This window comes from Columba livia, chromosome 4, assembly GCF_036013475.1.
Source record: "Columba livia isolate bColLiv1 breed racing homer chromosome 4, bColLiv1.pat.W.v2, whole genome shotgun sequence".
NCBI lineage: Eukaryota > Metazoa > Chordata > Aves > Columbiformes > Columbidae > Columba > Columba livia.
In genome coordinates this window covers 43,062,534-43,082,320 of record NC_088605.1, presented here as the reverse complement: position 1 = coordinate 43,082,320, position 19,787 = coordinate 43,062,534, and the positions used below count along the sequence as shown (strand labels likewise).

The 19,787-nt window shown below is 34.4% G+C and overlaps 1 protein-coding gene across 5 annotated transcripts in view; it reads right to left on the bottom strand.

Annotated features, from left to right (window-relative positions):
• Positions 1-19,787, bottom strand: part of FSTL5 (follistatin like 5) — a 307,998-nt gene that overhangs the window by 43,533 nt on the left and 244,678 nt on the right. For 3 of the 5 annotated variants that reach the window (XM_065061431.1, XM_065061433.1, XM_065061432.1), the window contains exons 9-10: positions 18,100-18,261; positions 15,887-16,021 (exon numbers count right to left, since the gene is read on the bottom strand). In XM_065061431.1, the coding sequence (XP_064917503.1) occupies positions 15,887-16,021; positions 18,100-18,261 (297 nt within the window). Of the gene's footprint in view, positions 1-991; positions 1,019-15,886; positions 16,022-18,099; positions 18,262-19,787 lie in introns of all 5 variants that reach the window. The other 2 variants (XM_065061429.1, XM_065061430.1) reach the window with 1 other exon arrangement.

Sequence of the window (19,787 nt, the reverse complement as noted above, 5' to 3'; positions counted from 1 at the left end):
CATAGTAACTCAGCCCAAACTTTCAATGCTTTATTTCCAAAATCTAGATAGTAATGTTCACCAAAATTTTCTTCAAAATCAGTGAAGAAGACACAGTAAGAAATGTCCTTCTTCCATTTAAATACTGAGTTTAGGGAAGTCACTTCATGTAAGGAAACTTCACCTGTGTATCCAATGAAATAATCTTTCCAAGTTATGATGATCTCAAATCTGTTCCTTTGAGCATGTGTCTACAAATATCTGTACAAATATCTAATTATTCAGGCAAGCCGCTTTTTCACAGCTGCAGGAGCTATTCCTCTAAAGACACCTGACCCAATTTTGCAACCCTTCTCCCACAAACTGAAAACAAGCCAGTACGTTTATTATACAGTGCCAGAAGCAATGACAATAAATGCAATTAGATTTGATTCATTTAGACTGAATCTATATTTAAAACTGGCTAACACAGGTTTTTTGTTTGTTTGCTTTTTAAATATAAATTAATATGAGGATACATTTATACATGCGTATATATTGTATTATTGCAATACAAATTAATGTACTCTCAAAATCCTTTCAGATTTTCTGACACATACTCTTCTTTACACTTACACAAGCAAGCAGTTCTGTTAAAGCTCCTGTGTACCCCATATACAAATATGCATTGCAGGCACTAAAGCCCACCTATGGTTTCACAATCTTAATTGTCCTACTAAACATTCGTCACTCCCTTCCTACGTGCTAATATGTAGATAACAGAAAATGAGAGTATGCATGGCCCAAAGAAGTTAGTTGTGATGCTTTTCATTGATAAGCATTTAAAGCATTATTTTCTGTTATTATTTTTTTTTATTTAAATCAAATTCCTGCAATGTTACAAGAAGGAAGGTAATTACAGTAACTGTAGAGTATGAACAACAAAACCCCAAAGTGAAACACACAGAAGGAACAGCAGATGAGGATTTCATCATAATAAACAGATTATGAAAAAAGCCATCTGTATTAGTACCTTGCTCTCGCCACAATATATTTGCAACTGCAGCATGTAAGAGAGAGAAAAAACAGAAAACACAAATGAACAAGAAATAAAAACATAAAATGATATATCAATTCTGAAATAATTATGATGCTTTAACCTCTGATTCACTAGAATTATTCTACAGGTAGATCAACAGAAGCAGTGAATTAAAAGTAAGATTAAATAAAGTTCTCTGTGTCATGTGACAAAATTGTCATCAGCCACCAAAGTTATGGTGTTAGGGTACACCCCATCACCCCATGTTACACAATCACCCCCACAAGTTAACTACGTTAGCCTTTATTAATAGTGAGTTTCATAATCCATTACAAAAAGCAATGGAGTTTGCATATACATCAATTACACATATTAAGTACAGGAGACATAATTTTCATAGTTTCCTTTAAGCACCGGATTTCGAAAATATTTATTTCAGGACATCGTTATGAGAGAAACATGCAAAGCCAAAATGTACGCAAGATATTCTTCTGTACTCCTGTAACACAGCCATGTTATCAAAGTTGTCATGCTGTTTGCCATTATCTTTGCAAGATCAAGATGGGAACTATAATATGGCATGGTAAACAACTAAGTTATTTTTCCCATGAAAACGTAAGTTGTCCTTGTCCATCTTGTCTATAGTTGGATTTTAGACCTTTGAGATCAATATAAACTAATTATCCTAATATTGCTCTTTCTGCCTGGGGACAATAAAAAGAAAGCAAACATAATTGTGCAAATTTTAAATATTTAGAACTCAGCATGACAGGGAATAAAGCGTTTGAAACATCATCACTGTTTTGTAAAGTAATTATCTTAAGAAACAGAGGAAAATTTAAAGGAAAGGAAGACATATACATCACACAGGTATAATGAAATTGTGATGTTAATTGTAACAGTGTTGCAAAAGCTAAAAACATTAATGTGCTTTAAAAAAGGTTTGGAAAAAGTAATGGAAGACACATTATTAAAAATTATATTAGTACACTAATGTCCTTCAACTACTGACAGTTCAAGGCTGAGAGTAGAAACAGTATCAACTATCACTCAAGAAAAGTCCCAGGTACTATGATTTTCCCTAGCATCTTTTACTCAAGAAGCAGAATTTCTGTTGAACTGCTGCTAAGGTCAAAATAGAGTCAACATGTTTTAAATATATTTCTCAGTCATCTGCCTTTATACTTGTTCTTCTGATTCCACGTTGTTACTTTCAGAATAGACTGGCTTTGAGGGAAGACTTGAATACATTGGCTGAGTATGTGGCCTCCAGACATCCAGTTGCTCTGAATTAAATTTCTTGAAATCTAAATTGCTAACACCAGTATGGCTCTTAGATTCATGTACAGTGTTGCCAGGACAAAATGGATTTGGTCTACTGCATATATAAGTGGCAAACATGAACAGAGTATTTAACATGTCTCATTTAAATAATGTTTAGCTGCTTATATTCAAACTATTTGATTATTCTCCTAAATGAGACCTCTGACTATAAGTTGCAATCATGAGACGGAATATTAATTTGATTGGCAGGTATTATTTTATAAATAAAGACCTATCAGTAGATCATCAGTACTGCAACTACAGAAAGAACAGAATGAAAGGTTTAAGGGATCTTGAATTATTTTAGTTTAGACAAGAAGAAAAAGGTGTTGATTTGTATAAAAAGAACATTTAAGAGAGAATTATATCCTTGTGGCCTTAGAGCTACAGAAAGTATTTTTTTTTCACTGCAGGATGAAAGCAGCTGAAGTCTCCATAAAGATATTCCATGACTGAAAGGAGAAGAAATTGGGACAATATACTACTGTCCTTCCCACCAACTAAACATGGCACCTGCTTTGCAAGCACTACACAGTCAAGTCTTAGTATAGAAGTTGCCAGCATCAAAGCCAGAATGCTAAGGTACTTATGGTTGTTTCCGCTTGTTGAACTGTTAAATCAGTCATTTGTACTTAGACAGGAGGAGAAAGAAACACCCCTGGGGTACACCAGCCTCTGGGTGAAACTGGTGGCATTGTGGACAAACCAGATTCAGCTCCAAGTGGGTTTTGGAACTTCTGACTGTATCCCTGCATGCCCAGGCAGTGGCTCTATTTCTTCATTCAGATGACAGTTCTGTACTTGTCGATGTCACCTTATATAATCTTTTTTTCTGTAATAAACCAAATTGATTTCAATTTTCAATTGCCTCCAGGGCAACCTGGAGGAGGACTTTCTTTAAAATTAGCTTTCTGTTTGCATCGTGACAAAGAACCACATCATATATGGCACTTGAGGTCCTGTAAATCTAGCCATAAAGTTCTACTTTTCATCAGTATTTTTTCTAGGGGTGACACAGGAAAGAAAATAAAAAGTAACTACAATTACTCAACTGTGTGGAACTACACAGCATCAGATTAAATTATTTAAGATACTAAGTACAGAACACATTAATGTGTGTTAATGCAAAATGATACGTATAATTCTGAGCTTTGCTCAAAAAAAAAAAGTGGAGGGACAAAAAGAGTGCCTTAAAAACCCCACACTTCTTAATTTTAAAATTAAGAAGTCAGTTTGAAGAAAAATTAGACATTATTTAAGAGTGTAATATAAAATAACAAATAATAGCCATCACCTCACATAATACAGATCAAGCAACCTCCTATTTTTTTAATCACTTTATAGCCTGTGTTCAAGAAAGATGTCCAGTCTTGAGATAAAGACTGCAATGCTGGAACAAGTACAACATCCATAGATGGAAGGTAGGCTAAGGAACATATTGTTTACCTTCCTCTTTGGTCAAGCAAAAATTAACACCTTCTGCCACATCTTATACTCAACTATCACACATTTATAAACTTCAAGATATAAAAATACAGAATTGTTGATAGATCTCAATAAAATTTTCTGGTTAAGACAGAACACCACCATCTTCTCCTGTGCCCTATTTCCCTGATCTTTTTTAAAAAATGGTATTCAGACAACATACAGATATTAAATAAGATGTAGTGGGAGTCTTGCAGAAGATGCTGTATTCAAGAAGTAAGTGACCTTGAGCAGGCCTTGTACTTAAGGCTTGAGAAGGCCGTACGTTAGCATGGGCAGCTGCTGCAAGGGTATATGCTGGAATGCCCACAACAGCCTGCGCTGCACATTACTGGGTATTACGTCAGAAGGTACATGGTTTTGCTTGTTACACAAGATAAAAGCAAAAACAGTACGGGAGGGAGAGGGATCCTCTCCATGGACAGGTTCTTTGCAGTGTGCCATGGAAAAATCCATCCGGAGTCCGTCTGATGCCACATGAATGTGGGGTGCCCAGCATCTGATGCGATGTTAGATTTGATCACTGTTTATATTCCTCTTTTCATTCTATACTATTAAAACAGTTATTTTATTACGCCATTTGTTGTTGGGTCTTCTAGATGGACATCCAAAAAGAACTCTGCATCACGCCTCTCTCTCCCCCCACCCACCCAGTGATTCTCCCAGAACAGGGGAAAATCCATGTTTTCTTGAAAGAGGGTGTCTTTCTTTATTTAAGCACATGTATAGCTCTATAAAACTCACTCTTCATGGTCCTTACATAGCTATTCTGTGCTTTTGTGCTAAGACCCAACCTTTGATTACAAGTAGCTAGCATAACATCTGAAAGCCTTAATCTTTGTTATTCATTTTCTCTGTTCGTGGAATGGTAATAAGTTGCACAATTTTCAGTAAACTCTGTCTTAGCACTTCACGAAATTCTGCAGCAGTCTGTAACAGAGAACAGATTCTTATCCCTTTGGATGGAAACAACTGCAAAAATCCATGATATTTCTGTTACTAATGAATAAGATAGTAGTATAAAGTAACTTTCCAAATAAATTCTGTATCCTACTCCTTTTTATCACATTGGTAATAAATATTATGTTCACTTTTCTGTCTCAACAGCCTTTGTGAAAGCTTATGTCAGCTATAGTGCATAACAGTTGGAAATAAAGAATGTATTTGTAAGATTGACATTCAGTGAGTTTGGAGATTAAATTGAACTCTTCTGCTTCCTTTTGGCAATATAATTAGATGTTCACATTATCAGTCATCAGCACATAATACTATATATATCCAGAGAAAAACATGATTAGGGCAATAAGATTCAGAAAAGAAACTCTTTCAAGTACAATACATTATTTTCATCCAGAAACAGCTTTCCCTCTTCTATCACATGATTCAGTGGTGATTATCCAAGAAAATGCTGAATGAGCTTTTAAAATAGATCTACTTTTTAAAAGCTTCTTTTAAAATTGAAAACTGTCCTCCTTCTGTACCCATTTTGTGCATGTGTGGTTAAATAATCTGAATTTTTCCTTTATTTACTCCTGGCATTACATATCATGAAAGCTAAATAAAATGATTTTATAAAATGTTATTTGGTTGCTCAAACAAAATAGATAACAATTAAAACCTTAATATCTGAAAAATTTCTTAGTTTGCTGTGGTAAGAGAACAACACAGTTCAAAATGGATTTAAGAAGAGGGAAAAATAGCAGAAAAATCTTTTCTGTGTTGTGTATTATTCCAATAAACAGAAGGGAAAAATCTGCTGGTATCTTCTGAATACAAATAATGATTGTTCACGAATATAGAATCACTGTTGTTAATTCCAGGTTTTGTCTCATCAAAATACAAGCTTTGTATTTAAAATTCTGCAAATAATTTTACTTGAATTTTGATCAGAATGTAAAAGGTGATAAACAAAAAAAAATCAACAGTTTCATATCAGATCATTGTGCTAGACTTCACACCATCAAGTAAGAAACCATTGCCCCTTTCCAAGCCTTTGGTCCCAGAAGGGCAAGGGGCCACAGCAGATGTAACAGAAAATAGGACAATAAGTAAGATGCAATAAGGTCATATGGCAGCTGGGCAGACTTGAACTTTATTTTTCAGAATTGTCCCGCCATGATCTGATGGACTTTTAATTGCATAAAAAGGTAATTTCAAGATGTTTGAAGGGATGCTATCTGCTTAATTCGCTGATAGCCAGCACCATAGACACCTGTTCTTGTTAACTATATACACATCATAAACAAAATGTATCTGTTGTCTTACTCTTTTTTTCTCATATCTCTAATATATAGACAGAAGCCCTTATGTTACCACGTAAATCTCTACCGTTATTACTGTCTGGTTGCTCAACCTCAGAAATTTTTAAGCATTATTTTTTTCTAAAAAGAATAGTGCTAGAAGTGAAGATGAGGTTAAGATGATTTACTTCTTGCTCAGCTTCCACTATCAGACAGAATGGAAACACTTCTGCACATTTCTGCTTTTAATTTTATTCTTATTTTGGAAGAAATTCAGATTTGTTTGGTTTATATACAAATAGAAATATATATAAATCTGTATTTGTGAAGCAAACATTTTTTCCCCAAAAAGTTATCTGTTGTTTACTTCAACTATTTTTAAAGTAATTATGTCAATTCTATCAAAATTCCATTCTGTTCTTATGTGACATGCACTTTCATTTAAGGTTACATTAACCTATAACAAATTATATATTTTTATGAATATTAAACTATTATTTATCAGTTAAAAGCCACAGTTGACAATCTACTTTTTGTCAAATATGACCATATTAGCTTACTGTTCTTTATTTATTTTCTATAAATGGTTATAATGAACCACACTGAAGTCCTTTTGCACACCACATTAACTCAATCCAGTCCATACTAGAAGGGAGAAGGAAAATGCTTCTACATTATACTTGGAAGTTTGAAACAAAGTCTTTGCTTATTATACTGTCAAGAAGTATAAACTTGTTTAGCTCTGCCATAAAATAAAATGCCAGCATAAATTATCTCTGAGAAAATTACGTAAATAGGTATCATTCAGCATAAAATGTGACAGGAAGATTCTATTAAAGTTGCATAAAGCCTTTCAGAGAGAATTTAGGCCATAAATCACAGTCAAAAGGCTTTTAGTCTCATTTCAAGTTCTAGATAGTGGAGATGCCTGGTTGCTTATGATGGCCATAAACCTGTCAAGTCAGTAACATTCAGATCACATAATCTCTTGTTGGGTGATAGGACTATGACATAATGTAAAAAGGCACAATTAGAAATAGAACTACCTAATGGCATGGAACAGGTATATTATTTTTTAAAATTTAGCCCCAAGACACAGTGCATGAGGCAGATAACTTTTATCCTGCTTTGTGTGAATGGGTGAAAGAATCTGTAGAAGTTGCTTTGCAATATTTGATGATGTTGTTGTGGGTGAACTGAGTAACACAGCAGACTGTGATTGATGAGCAGAAGCTTCTAAATATTAAAATACCCACAAGTACTATCAAATAGGTCTTGGAAAGGTCTTAATAGGATCACTTGATAGCTTTCTATCATAACAGTTGTCTCCTCAAGGTGCACGCCTATGTCTGAATAAAATTTAGAAAATTACTTAAGAAAGTCATTTAATCAATAGCAAACTAAACTGCATTTTATAAAATGAAGTTTTGCAAAACATTAAAAGATAGTAATATATTGTTAAAAACAGAAAATAAAATAAACAACAACAAACCCACCAAAATGTTTAGCTCTAAAGGGAGCAGGACATGTTTTCATGGGCTATGACTAAATTGAAACTGAGGGGAAACCAAAGCAGAACTGATGTACCTATCAAAATGATCGAGAAACAAAAAAACCCCTGATTTTTAAAGTTACTTCAAAATATTTGACTAGTAGTGAAAAGCATCTGAAAATCACCCATGAAAATATTTCTGTGCCTTTGATGATCCATTTTTGTTATTTTCCTGTTTTCTATATTGATAGATTTTATTCTTTGGATCTGTAGATTACACTGATATACTCTATTTCATTGTTTCAATTAAATACTCTCATGCTATTCCAATTTCTTCCTTCCTATATTTTTTTTTAAGCTCACAAAATGGTTGATTTATAGTCCTTAGCTATGCATTATATTCCATATTCAGCTAATGTTACTTTGACTAAACACCGAATATTGAACGAACTCCATTGGTCCTAATACTACCGGAAGGAAACCTACCTACCTACCTAAATAAACAAACAAACAAACAAATAAATAAATAAATTCCACCGATGGAAGTTGTAATTTCTTCCTCCTCTATTTGTAATTATTAGTATACTCTGTATCAACATAATGGGCAGCAATATCTTGCCCACTCCATCTTTCTCATAAATATATTGTCAAGACACGCTAACAAATTATCTTTGTTCTGTATTTGCCTTCTTCAGCTTCCACACAATGTTTCAACAAGAGCATGCTGGTTATTTTGGTTTGTCTTATGGATCCTAGGCGTTGAGTTGATCCAAATCTGTGTTTGTGACCATCAAAGCAAGTCACCAACATAAATCTGCAGTGGAGTTGTCAATTTAAGTGCTGCTAAATACATTAATATGGACAAGAAAGCTATCAATTGACAAAAGATTTGAGAGATGCCTAGAATGCATCTGCCTGTACTGCAAGCTAGAAAATGAAAAGCTACCTTTCTCAGAATAAAGATCCTCTTTACAAAAAGAGAGAAAGAGCAGTCCTGAAGAAATAAAGTAGCCTTAGTTACAGTTACATCCCATTTTTGTACCAATAGAAGTTCCAGTAGCTTGATATCCCTTTACACCAATGCAGTAGCAAAGGCCCCTGAAGTCATCACAAATGGCTACTAAAGGTAGAAGAAAAACACTGCGATACTGAAGTTACTCATGGTTTAAATTGTAGTGATAAGAACCTGAGCTTTTTTCTTTAATATTCCATTGAAAATATTCTTCCATAAATATTTTTGTTCTGTATTTGCACAAAAGCAGGATAATAATTGAAAACAGACACTGATTAAATGCTTTCTATCTCACAAAGGAAGAAAAAAAGAGTGTAAATGATGTGTAGTCAAGACAAACAGTTAAAATAACCAGATCCAAATGAAGCACATAAAAATACTTGCTAGAAGTTTTTTTGGATGTTTCATATGTTGATATTGGTTTTGAATAAATTTCAATATATGTCACAAAGTTCAAGAGAAGTACCACTACATACGCCTCTAGTGGGTCCCCCACTACCTGAAACTTAATAATGCTGTAGGCTACTTAGACTGGTGTGTATGTCCCAGACAAAAGAATAGGCAACATGTGCACAGCATTCAATTCAATAAGAAATTACAGGATGAGAATATAACCATAGGTCAGATAACATACTGTAATGGAAACCAGGTCTTCTCAAAGAAACCTAATTATATTATTTGAGGCAATTAGAAATTTGGTAATGTAAAAATTCATATAGATATAACCCAGGATTTTGCTAAACATCTAATCTGTTACCATAGAATATTCTAATTGAATATTAGAGTTATACAGTAGTAATAGAGTACATATTAATTGAATTTAAAACTTCCCAACTGATTAATCTGAAAAAGTAGGTTTAATTGTTAAACAATCAGTAAAAGGTGAAGAAGACAATACTGGAATGTGTCCAAAGCAATGGGCAGTGAGTCTTGTCTTAACCTTTTTCATCAATGATCTGTAAACAAACATAAAATCATTTCCTAAGAAGTCTTCAAATTACCTGTTATGATTAAATAACAGAGTTCCAAAACATTTTAATTACTTTGTCAAGTACATCTCTAAAGTAAATTACATTCTCATATAGCCAAATGCAAATTTAGACATGTAGAGAAAAGTGACACAGTCTACATTGGGGGGCTGAAACAGGTGGGAATAAGCAGGATTTGGAAAGCAAAGCCTGGTAGGATATAAGCCATGTGGTAGATAAACACATAAACTTCCACAACTGGTACTAGTGGAAAAAAGTGAGACAGGATCAGTGGATGTTGAAGAAAAATGTTACCAAATATGTATTTCTCTCTCCAGAACATTGAAGAAACAAATAATAGACTTGCTTCTGCAAAAAGTAGTTCCTATTTTTTAAGAAAACTGTAACAAAAACGATTACAATCCTCACAGCGAAAAGACCCTTTGAATCCCACAGTAACGATCTTATTATGAGAAACTTCTATTTAGTGTGTGTGAGAGAAAATAATCAATATTTAACAATGGTACAGTTCATAGGGCAAAAATTCTTAAGAGGTCAATTTATTGGAAAAAAAAAATGAGACTCCAAAGAGGAAACCGAAGGAAAAACTGACTTCAAATTGAAACTATGCATTATTCTTAGTGAAACTGATTAATTAGTAAAGAAAAATACCATGAGAAATGAGGGGTTCTCTGACTCTTGCTGTCTCTAAGCTCAGATGCATTTCTCGGAGGATACAGTTCAAGCAGACAAAGCATTAGATTTGTATTCAGGCAGAACAGGATGTTATTTAATGTCTTTTGAAATGGAGAAGACAGATTAGAGTTAGATGAAATGGTTCCATCATGCTTAAATCTGTGAATCCATTAAATATCTATTCTGAAGAATCAAACTACACTGGAATGAAACTAAAACCAGATTTTAAACTGCTATTTGTATTACAAATGTGATTATACCAAAGACTCCTTCCAACAAAAACAAATTCTCTTGGGTATTATTAGAGGAGCCTGACATTAGTGGAGACTCTGCTGTCTTCACTGAGATTTAGACCAGGTCATTAATCCCCAGAACATTTTTACCAGTAACTGCAGGGGTTATCTGGCTATCACCCAGACCAGCTATCTCATTCTTGATGGCTGTAACTGCAAACTTGAGGGAAAACGGAATACACAGGACAAAAAGAGTTTCCAGTCTCCAGAGAATTAAAAAGCACAGTCTTGCATGTAGAAATACTTTAGATGCTCCTGTTGTAGAGCAGGATGTACAGATCCATTCCTATTCAGGCTGCATGACTCTTGTTGACTATCAAAGTCATGGTATTTTAAAATGAATGTTCTGAAAAGGTATAAAAGCCAATAAAGAAGGAACAATAAATAGAGAGATAATTAGATTTTTAAAAGATCAATCTAAGATGCTAATTAATACAGAAAATATTGATATCTAGTGGGAAAAGAAAAAAAAAAAAAACTTCTGCATTTTTATCATAATGACCTTAAGTAGTTTCCATTTACAGTAGAGCATTTTCGTGAAACAGCTTAAAGCCAAATTTTCTCAAATTAAAATATACCTTTTGCAAAAGAGATTACAAAATCTAAAAGTTCTCGGGCAAGGGACCTGCTGGGAACAAGAAGGGAGAGCAAATACCACGTGACAAAGTATATGCACACCAGGAACAAAATTAATAAGAGAAGCAGGCTTCTTCAGCCTGGAGAGGAGAAGGCTTTGGAGGCACCTAATAGTAACCTTCCACCATCTTAAACAGAGCTTCTCAATAACACAAAGTCAGGCTCTTCAAAATTGGCTCTGCAGCACTTGGTATTGCTGAAAAAGGCAGATAGGTTTTCACACACACAAGCCCTTCTTCAGGTCTGACAGAGAAGCAGCATACTTCAAAGCCTAAAGAAGACTTTCTGACAGTTAGTAAAACTGCGTTTAGACATAGGGAAAGCAACTATTTTTTCTGCCAGAGATGGTCAAAATGATACTTGAACAACTAAATAAATAAATGCCATCAAATTTATCTCACACTATAGACCATTTCTACCTACAAACCTTCTTTCAACTACTTTTTTTGTTTGCAGATTTTTCTTTAGTATACATTCATACTCCAATATACTGTCGTTAAAGCAAAATAAAACTTCAGTCTTCTCAGATTCTCTCTCGTATTTCTTTTAATTGGTGCTAGAAATAATGTTATTCTCCACATGGATGAAAAAAGGAGCAGCAGTATAAGATGTACACTGTCGCTGTGTGATCACTGAAGTTTAACGACAAGACACAAAAGTGATCAGATATTCCTGGATGCAACTCCACATCTTACGGAGACTACGTAGCTTTTAAGGGATCGTTTTGCCCCTGTGCTCCTCTCTCTTTTCCCTCGCATTCTTTCTCATTAGGTGTTTAAATGTTCTCACCAAGGTGTTCTCTTTCACCTGCTGCTTGTGCAGTATACTAGTATATAAGCAGAAACACTAAAAATTAAAAGCAACAAAAAAGCTGTTGCTTGAGACAGACAGCAATAATGGAATGTTTCAATCTAAATGGTTGACACCAGAGGAATTAAACAAGATCTAATAATAGAAAGTACCAAACATTTGTCACCAGTACTTATAGCAGCTGTTTATATAGGCAACATAAACTAAAAATTTCCATTACAACTTCAAGAATCTAGCAAAAAGTGTGCGTGTATTTGAACTGAGATATTAAGTATATTAAATTTCAGCTACTGAATGACTTAACTGGCAAAAGCCAATGCTGAAGTTAAGGTATTCTAAAGAAAATAATTTAATACTTCTCACCTGAAACAATGCCAAATGAAAACATATTTTTAGATGTTTTCTTTTTAGTGCACATTGTAAAAGGCTGAGAAAGAAGCAGCTAAACTATTCTTGAGATTGTCATCCATTATTAAAAACTTTACCTATGTGTGATAGAATGGTTTAGTGTTCAGCACTGTCATCTACTGAACAGATCTGGATGACGAAGCACATTCACGGTATTTTCCATTCACTGCTATCTTGATGATAAATCAATATAATTAGAGCATACTGATTTTCTTGAGAACTGAAATACAAATTTCTGAAACTGGAAATGTTAAAATAAACAATGGGCTGGAACCTAGGTTTACCATTCACTCTAGTTCTTTTCTGTTTATAATACAGACACATGCATGAGATGTCTCTGTAACCAATTCATGTCTGTGAATTTTGGAAACCTAGAATCTGATAACATTTTTATGCACATAGGTGAAAGAAAACTTCTCTTATTGTTTAACAATTCACTTATTCATAATGGCACTAGTTTCAATTTAGGCAAAGGTGCCAGAAAATGTAAGATTTTCTTTCAGGAACTGTTTAGGCCTTTCTGCTACATATATTAAAGTTTTGTCAAAGCACTGTACTGAGTTTTCCACATAACAAATTTGGGATGTTTGAGAATGAGATTCCACCGATAACTACCAAAAATTCAGCTTATTATGCAAAGTAGCATTAAAACCCCAAATCTTTCATATGCACGTATACAATGGGGTCATATAAGTACAAAAGTGAACATTTCCTTTGACTATTAAACTTCATAGGAAATAAAATATATATACTGGTAAAAATGGAACCATGTTCTGTATTCATTATGTGGCTTAAAAAATTGCTGTCATGCTCAATGCATTGCAATTATAGTTTATATTTTAGAGCTCCACTGTAAAAGTTCTCATTACCCTCTCAATAACCAATCAATTCAATGTTCTGAAATGCTCTTATTTTGCTATGACTTTTACCTTGCATGACATTTAAAAAGTAGAGCAGCCCAGATTAACTGACAAACTAATGAGAATATGTTCTACTTTTGTTCAAATCAATACTCCAAGATTCCCAGAAGGGGGTATTCCAGTAAGGAAATAATAAAACATTAAAAAATAAGCACATTTGCTTTATTATCTTAAAGGAGGTCAAAAGCAGAATTATTTATAATACTGTTCTCTATGACAGGAGTAGTTTATGTCAGATCATATGAAATCACAGTTACATCACCAAAGATCTTTAGAATGTAACTTGTGACCTAATCAGCAGGCTTTACTTAAAAGTAGTAGTAGCATTGTGTTTAAAATGTGTGGGTGGGGGAAAAAAAGCCCACAGTACTATACTGGAGGTTTTACCTATGTCATTTTCTTCCCTAATAATCCCTAATTTGCTGCACGAACCAGTGTTTTGGGAGAAATACAAAAATAAACGGAGAAGAGTTAATTATAAAGCCCTTCTACTCTTAAATTCAGTTTTCTAATGCTAGCAAATCCTCCCTATAAAGGGACCTTTTTTTTTAAACAGAAGCATTTATCTAAGCAGTATCTATCAAATTTGTACCTGGGAAGGCAGTTTATTCATGTAGTTGTTATAATTATATTGATAGTAATTACTTTTTTTTATTACTACGTGCCTCAGTCTTCTTGCAGATACAAAAATGCGTCTCTGATCCAAGGTAAGTGACTTAGAATATCAGAGTAAGTTTCTCATGCAGATATCTGTTGCACCTATATTTGAATCATACAGTTATACACATATGGACTATATGAGTATTTACACATTCACCAATATTTATGAAACCATGTTCAGACAGCAAGGAACACAATGGTAAAATGCCTTCCTTCAACTTACAATGCAGAACTTGCAGAGTAAATGACTTTTATAGGAAGAGATGAGACTGTGTCTTTTGGATGAATTATCTTAGAAATAACTGAATTTATATACTGTCTTCCTTTATTTCCATCTTTCGTCACATCAATGGTCACCATATCAACTTACTGTTAGTAGATTTTAAAACATTTGTTGCAAGCAATGTTCATCGCATAGAATGTGATTTTAGAAATCTTACTATGCTAGCTGAACTAACATTATTGCATCACATTACAATGCCTGAAAACAGTATTTTGCATAGGTGTGGCTGTTCCTGCATAATCATTGCAGATCAGGTCTTCAGAGGACACAATTACGCAACTTAAATACTTGGAAACTGGACATTTGGATATCAACGTTTTGTTGTTAAGGCCAAACAAGTCTTAAATGGCAACATCCACAACATTTTACACAGATTGCAAAAGGCAAATTGAGATGACTAAGCTATTTCATATCACTAGATTACTAGAAATCAAACAATTTTATCCACAGCTGCCTTATCAGAAATGCCTGAGCAGTCATTTAGTGACACTTAAAAAACCCCATGTTAAGACTTGTGAAATGACAGTTATAATTGGTGTTACTAAAAACAGTTAAGCCAAGATATTAACATGTGGATTATAAAATTTTCCTGCATAGGAGTTTTCCTCTGAAATACTTAAAGCTTAATAAACCTATATGTAACTGAACTCAGTGTCTTGTGACAGGCAGTGTCAGGCAGACTTGCAGTACTACAAATTCTGCCCCTTGTATCGTCTGTCAAATACTCGTCACTGTTGAATAAGCTTCTAGATAAACAGGAATGCCTTCAGTTAATGCAATCAGGCTCACAAGGAAAACAACTATCATTCTACTAGATACTTTTCTAATGAATATGTAGCATTCATTAAAATAACAGATTTAAAAGAAAAAAAAAAAAACAAACTAAAACCAAAAAATGCAAAAACAGACAGATGAACTGTAAACTCAGGAATGGATTTTTCTGAACAGAGGAAAGAAAGGGAGAGAGAAAGAAGAATTAAGGCAGAGAAATAACAGGTAAACAGGGTTCATATGCCCCATTCTACATTCTACAGAGGATAAACAAAGCTGCTTTTTGGTAGTGGTAGAGTTTTCTTGGTAGTGGTAGAGATTTCTTGGGCACACTGAACTCCCAACTTAGCAAATGCATTTCTGGAGAGCCACAGTTGGCCAGGCACAAGACAGCATGAGCAGGCTGGGACTGATCTGGACTTTTTGGCCACTCCAGCAGGTAAGATCAAGTCCTGTGATGAAATATCATGAGGGCCAAGTTTGACTCGTGGTATATCTCAAGAACACAGAGGAACAGAGACTGGAAAACGTCTTCCTCCCACACCCCCATTAACTCCAGAAACCACACCAGGTTTGCCTTATTTAGGCATCCAGTTCCTTTTTCCCTTCATACGCAACAGATCTATCATGAGGAAACTATCCAAACTTTAACAGCAATGTGAAACAGATGTTAGTTCACAGAATTAATCAAAGATTTGATTTTACTTCTAAACAAACTTCGGTTTATGCACTCTGTCTTCAGTGACTCTCAGATACTGTTATTTAAACTTTTTCTTTTTTTTTAATCAATTATCTATACATATTCACTTTATTTAATATTTCATAGTTTTTAATGTCAATTTAATGTTTAAGTGAAGGGTACATGTATTTTTATACTTCTCCTAATACTTACGGGTCTTTCGAGCAGAATCTTCTACAAAAAGAGAAGAAATGTCTTCATCCACCCCTGCTTCATTCTTTGCAATACAAGTATATGCTCCTGTATCTTCATAGCGCACATTGCTAATGTGAACCTCACTGCCATTTGCTGAAAGGAGAGGAAACATTCAATGTGCCGACATGCTACAGTGCTTTCAGATTATACATTTAGAAGGCTTACTCTGCTCATACTAATTAAACCATTTTCATTCCTCAGTTCATAACTTGGAGGAATGCCAAACTAATCCAAAGCTATTCAACTGGCTAGTGAATTATATGCACTATTATTCATCTCACAGATATCCAGAATATCTCAGCTGATTTTGCACTTCAGAGCCAAATATTAGTATGAGGTTTTATATATGTTTAAATGACTATGTTTGTATTTAAAATCAGGTAAATGTTATATTTTTATTATGTTGCATTTGGTCTCTTGACACTATCACTGGTTTTACACAAAATAACCCAGTTTTCCATGGAATGTAATGGGCTAAAATTTCAATATAAATAATAATTTGAATAAAATCATTTTTTTCTAGTAATGAGAGGCACCTGATTTTGGTTTTGTGTGAATACAGTGTAATGACAGGAAAAACAGGTGCCTTGGAATTTTACACTTACATCAGTGTAGGAGTCTGTGGAAAACACTTCAGGATATGTAAGTCAGCTTGAGCAGGAATGTTAAACAGTCCAGGCTTCACATGCAAAGGGTCTTTCAAATAATGTGATGCGAATAATGACATGACCAATGATTCATTGCATTTTAAGTATAACATACTTGTTAACTGTGAGATCTATTTTATAAAAATGGCTTTGTAGTTATTCCAAAATATGGACCAGAAGAGGCATGGGGTTATGGCGCAATACACCTTCTAGACTGTCTTTGGCTTGAAGTGACTACATAGATAATTTAACTCAGTAAAAACTAAGGGAAAATGCAATGAGGTTTTTCAAAACTCTGAAATAAGTACATTTAAGAAAACAGAATTAAATATATTTTGCTTAGAAAAGGACCATTCTTATTTATTTATCATAAATGTATGATACAGATATGTGTTGGGAAAATTCCACTCAAATCCCTGCAGGTGAAACTAATAGAATATTGCTACAGAAGAGGAGTCCCCCACTTTCTACTTGTAGTGGAAAGTGTTTCTGCAAGGCAGAAACATCATGTACATCCAGAAGAGAGGGCCATGAAAGAACAGAGGACTATAACACCTATAGGGAAGGTAAGACTCTCTTCAGAGAAGCATTGGCTGTCTGACTGTCCCACTGTTTCTTCTGTTGCAGCCTGATTGCTGTCCTATCCTTATAGTCATCCTGTTTTTGCAGACAAATGAGAGAAGGTTTTGAACAGAACGCTGGCAGCATTAATTTTTTTTTCTATGGCTGATGAAAAATCACCAGAAGGACTGCAGAAGCTAGAAAGTTTTGTGCTGGGCAGGTTCACTGAATTTGTTTAAGATTCACAGAAGATTCATAGACTGGCCTTTATTGTTAATTAAAAGTAAGACTTTCCTTTCGTTGGTGTTGTGTGTGTGTGTGTGTGTGTGTGTGCAGTGTCTTTGCACTCCCCTGCCGCTCTGCTGAGACCCCTCAGAAAACAGCAGACCCATTTCAGTTATTTGTTCTCCTGTTCTTTCCACCATCATCAGGTCCCCAAATCTCAGTGATCTTTATAATCCAAAAAATTTCTGTTTTCAACTGAGCTGCAGTAGTTTGATCCATATTCTGATGCAAATGTAAATCTAGACTAATTAAAAATAACTAGATTAACATAACATAATTAGAATAAATTCTTTACAGACAAAAGCATTTCTTCTCAATTTAAATATTAGTGTTGAATATTCATTGAATGGTATTAATATATTTGTAGTGACAGATTCTAATACTGCATTGGGACTGGGTCTTGGGCTGGTTGCTCTACTTGTAAATTGCATATTTTTTAATAGAGAAGAGCATATTGAAATTTACTGTCAATCCTGCCAGTAAGTACAACCATCACTCTAATAAAGAGACAGCAGAGAACATATGTGTCTTGGGAAATAACTAGAAGAAGTTTTCTGAAATGTTTTAGCTTAGACTTCAACCATTGGTTAAAACTATGAAAGAAGGACTGCTAGTATGGAAAGGATGCACTGATAAAGCATTTGCAACCTCTAGAAAATAATAAATATGCCTCTTTACCTTGAAGAGTTAACTGTTTGGATAGCTTTGGAGTGATATCAATTCCATTCTTCAGCCAGCCAAGCTGTGGGCTGGGAATACCTTCAGCATGGCACCGCAGGCTAGCTGTCACACCTGGCTCCCTTGCCTGGCTCTCTGGGTAGACACGGATGACTGGTGGAACTGAAGGCAGGAAATTGTGATTTTTCATTATTTTGTGGAGAAAAGTATTATCTTCATTTTAAGAAAAATGGCTATAAGCAATTCTAAAGACTCCTGAAGCTACATATGACAACACACAGATGTGGTATTAATCACATATTCAGCAACATTCAATGCTGAACTCTGTCACAGTAAATTTACGAAGCAGAAAAAATGTTCTGTGAGAAAAACACTCTTTCAATTGCCTGTGGTACCAATGACAAAAGCCTGTATTCTATTTCAATAGTTTGTCCATCAGCAGCCCTAGGTCCTTTCCTGCGAAGCTGCTTTCCATTTGGGTGGCCTCCGGTATATATTAGTCCATGTGGTTATTCTCCCCTAGGTGAAAAACTTCCTACTTGTCTTGTTGAACTTCATGAGGTTCCTGCCAGTCCATTTCTCCAGCCTCTCAAGCTCTCTCTGAATGGCAGCATGACCCCCTGGTGTATCAGCCATTCTTCCCAGTTTGGTGTCATCTGCAAACTTGCTGAAGGTTTGCAGATGCAAACCCATCACTCTGCAAACCCAAACTCTACCCCATCATCCAGATCATTAATGAAGATGTTAAACAGGACACTTATAAGAGTAGTCTTCCAAGTTTCATTATTATTAATATAATAACATATAATTATATTAATAAGATAATAAATATAATAATATAATTAATATAACAGCAACATATAAGAATTGTTGACATCACTTTTTCAAAGTTTGGAAACTTGCTGCAGTATATGCTTACCAACTAAAAATCTGGTACATACCACACATCAGTATTGGCAGAAAGAGGGCATATGAAATTACAGTGGACATATTCTTATTGGTAATCAATGATTAACCAAGATTTAAAAATCTTGCTGTGTAGATTTTTTTTTTTTAGATAAATAATTATTGATCTTATCTTTAATTATGTATATAGAGAACTTGCTTGAGGTTGTTTCTAACAATAAAAAAATTAACTGCAATGAAGGCTAAAGAAGCGTATTTCCTATACTGTAAAGTTTTGTTTGATGTAGCTTTAAAAATGTGGAATACTTACCTGATGTCACAAAACACAGCTGGGTAGAAGTTGAAGTATCAGTTGATAATGAAAGAAGATAACAAGATCAAAAATTAACTGTGTCTATTTTGGCACAAGATTAAATATTTTCAAATGCTATCCAACTGTTTACAAGAAATGTCCCAGCATGCTGTCCTATTAGAGCAAAGAAATGCCTCATGTTTCTACACTGTAAGAAATACAAAAATGTATTCTATCTCAGATAGGATGCAGAAATCAGTAAGTTTCAGGGACATTTTAAACCCAGTTAGAGATAAGGGTCTTTTCAAATAATATATATAGACAATTACACATAAACCCAATACGCAAACTGCAAAAATATACTAAAAGAACGTGGAAGAAGATTAAAAATGTGAAAATTATGTCTGCTGGTTGCTGAGAGCAAGAGCATCTAAGAATCAGGGATTTAAGGTTTCCATTAAGTTTCCAGAAGTGACTTCTGAATCTGCTT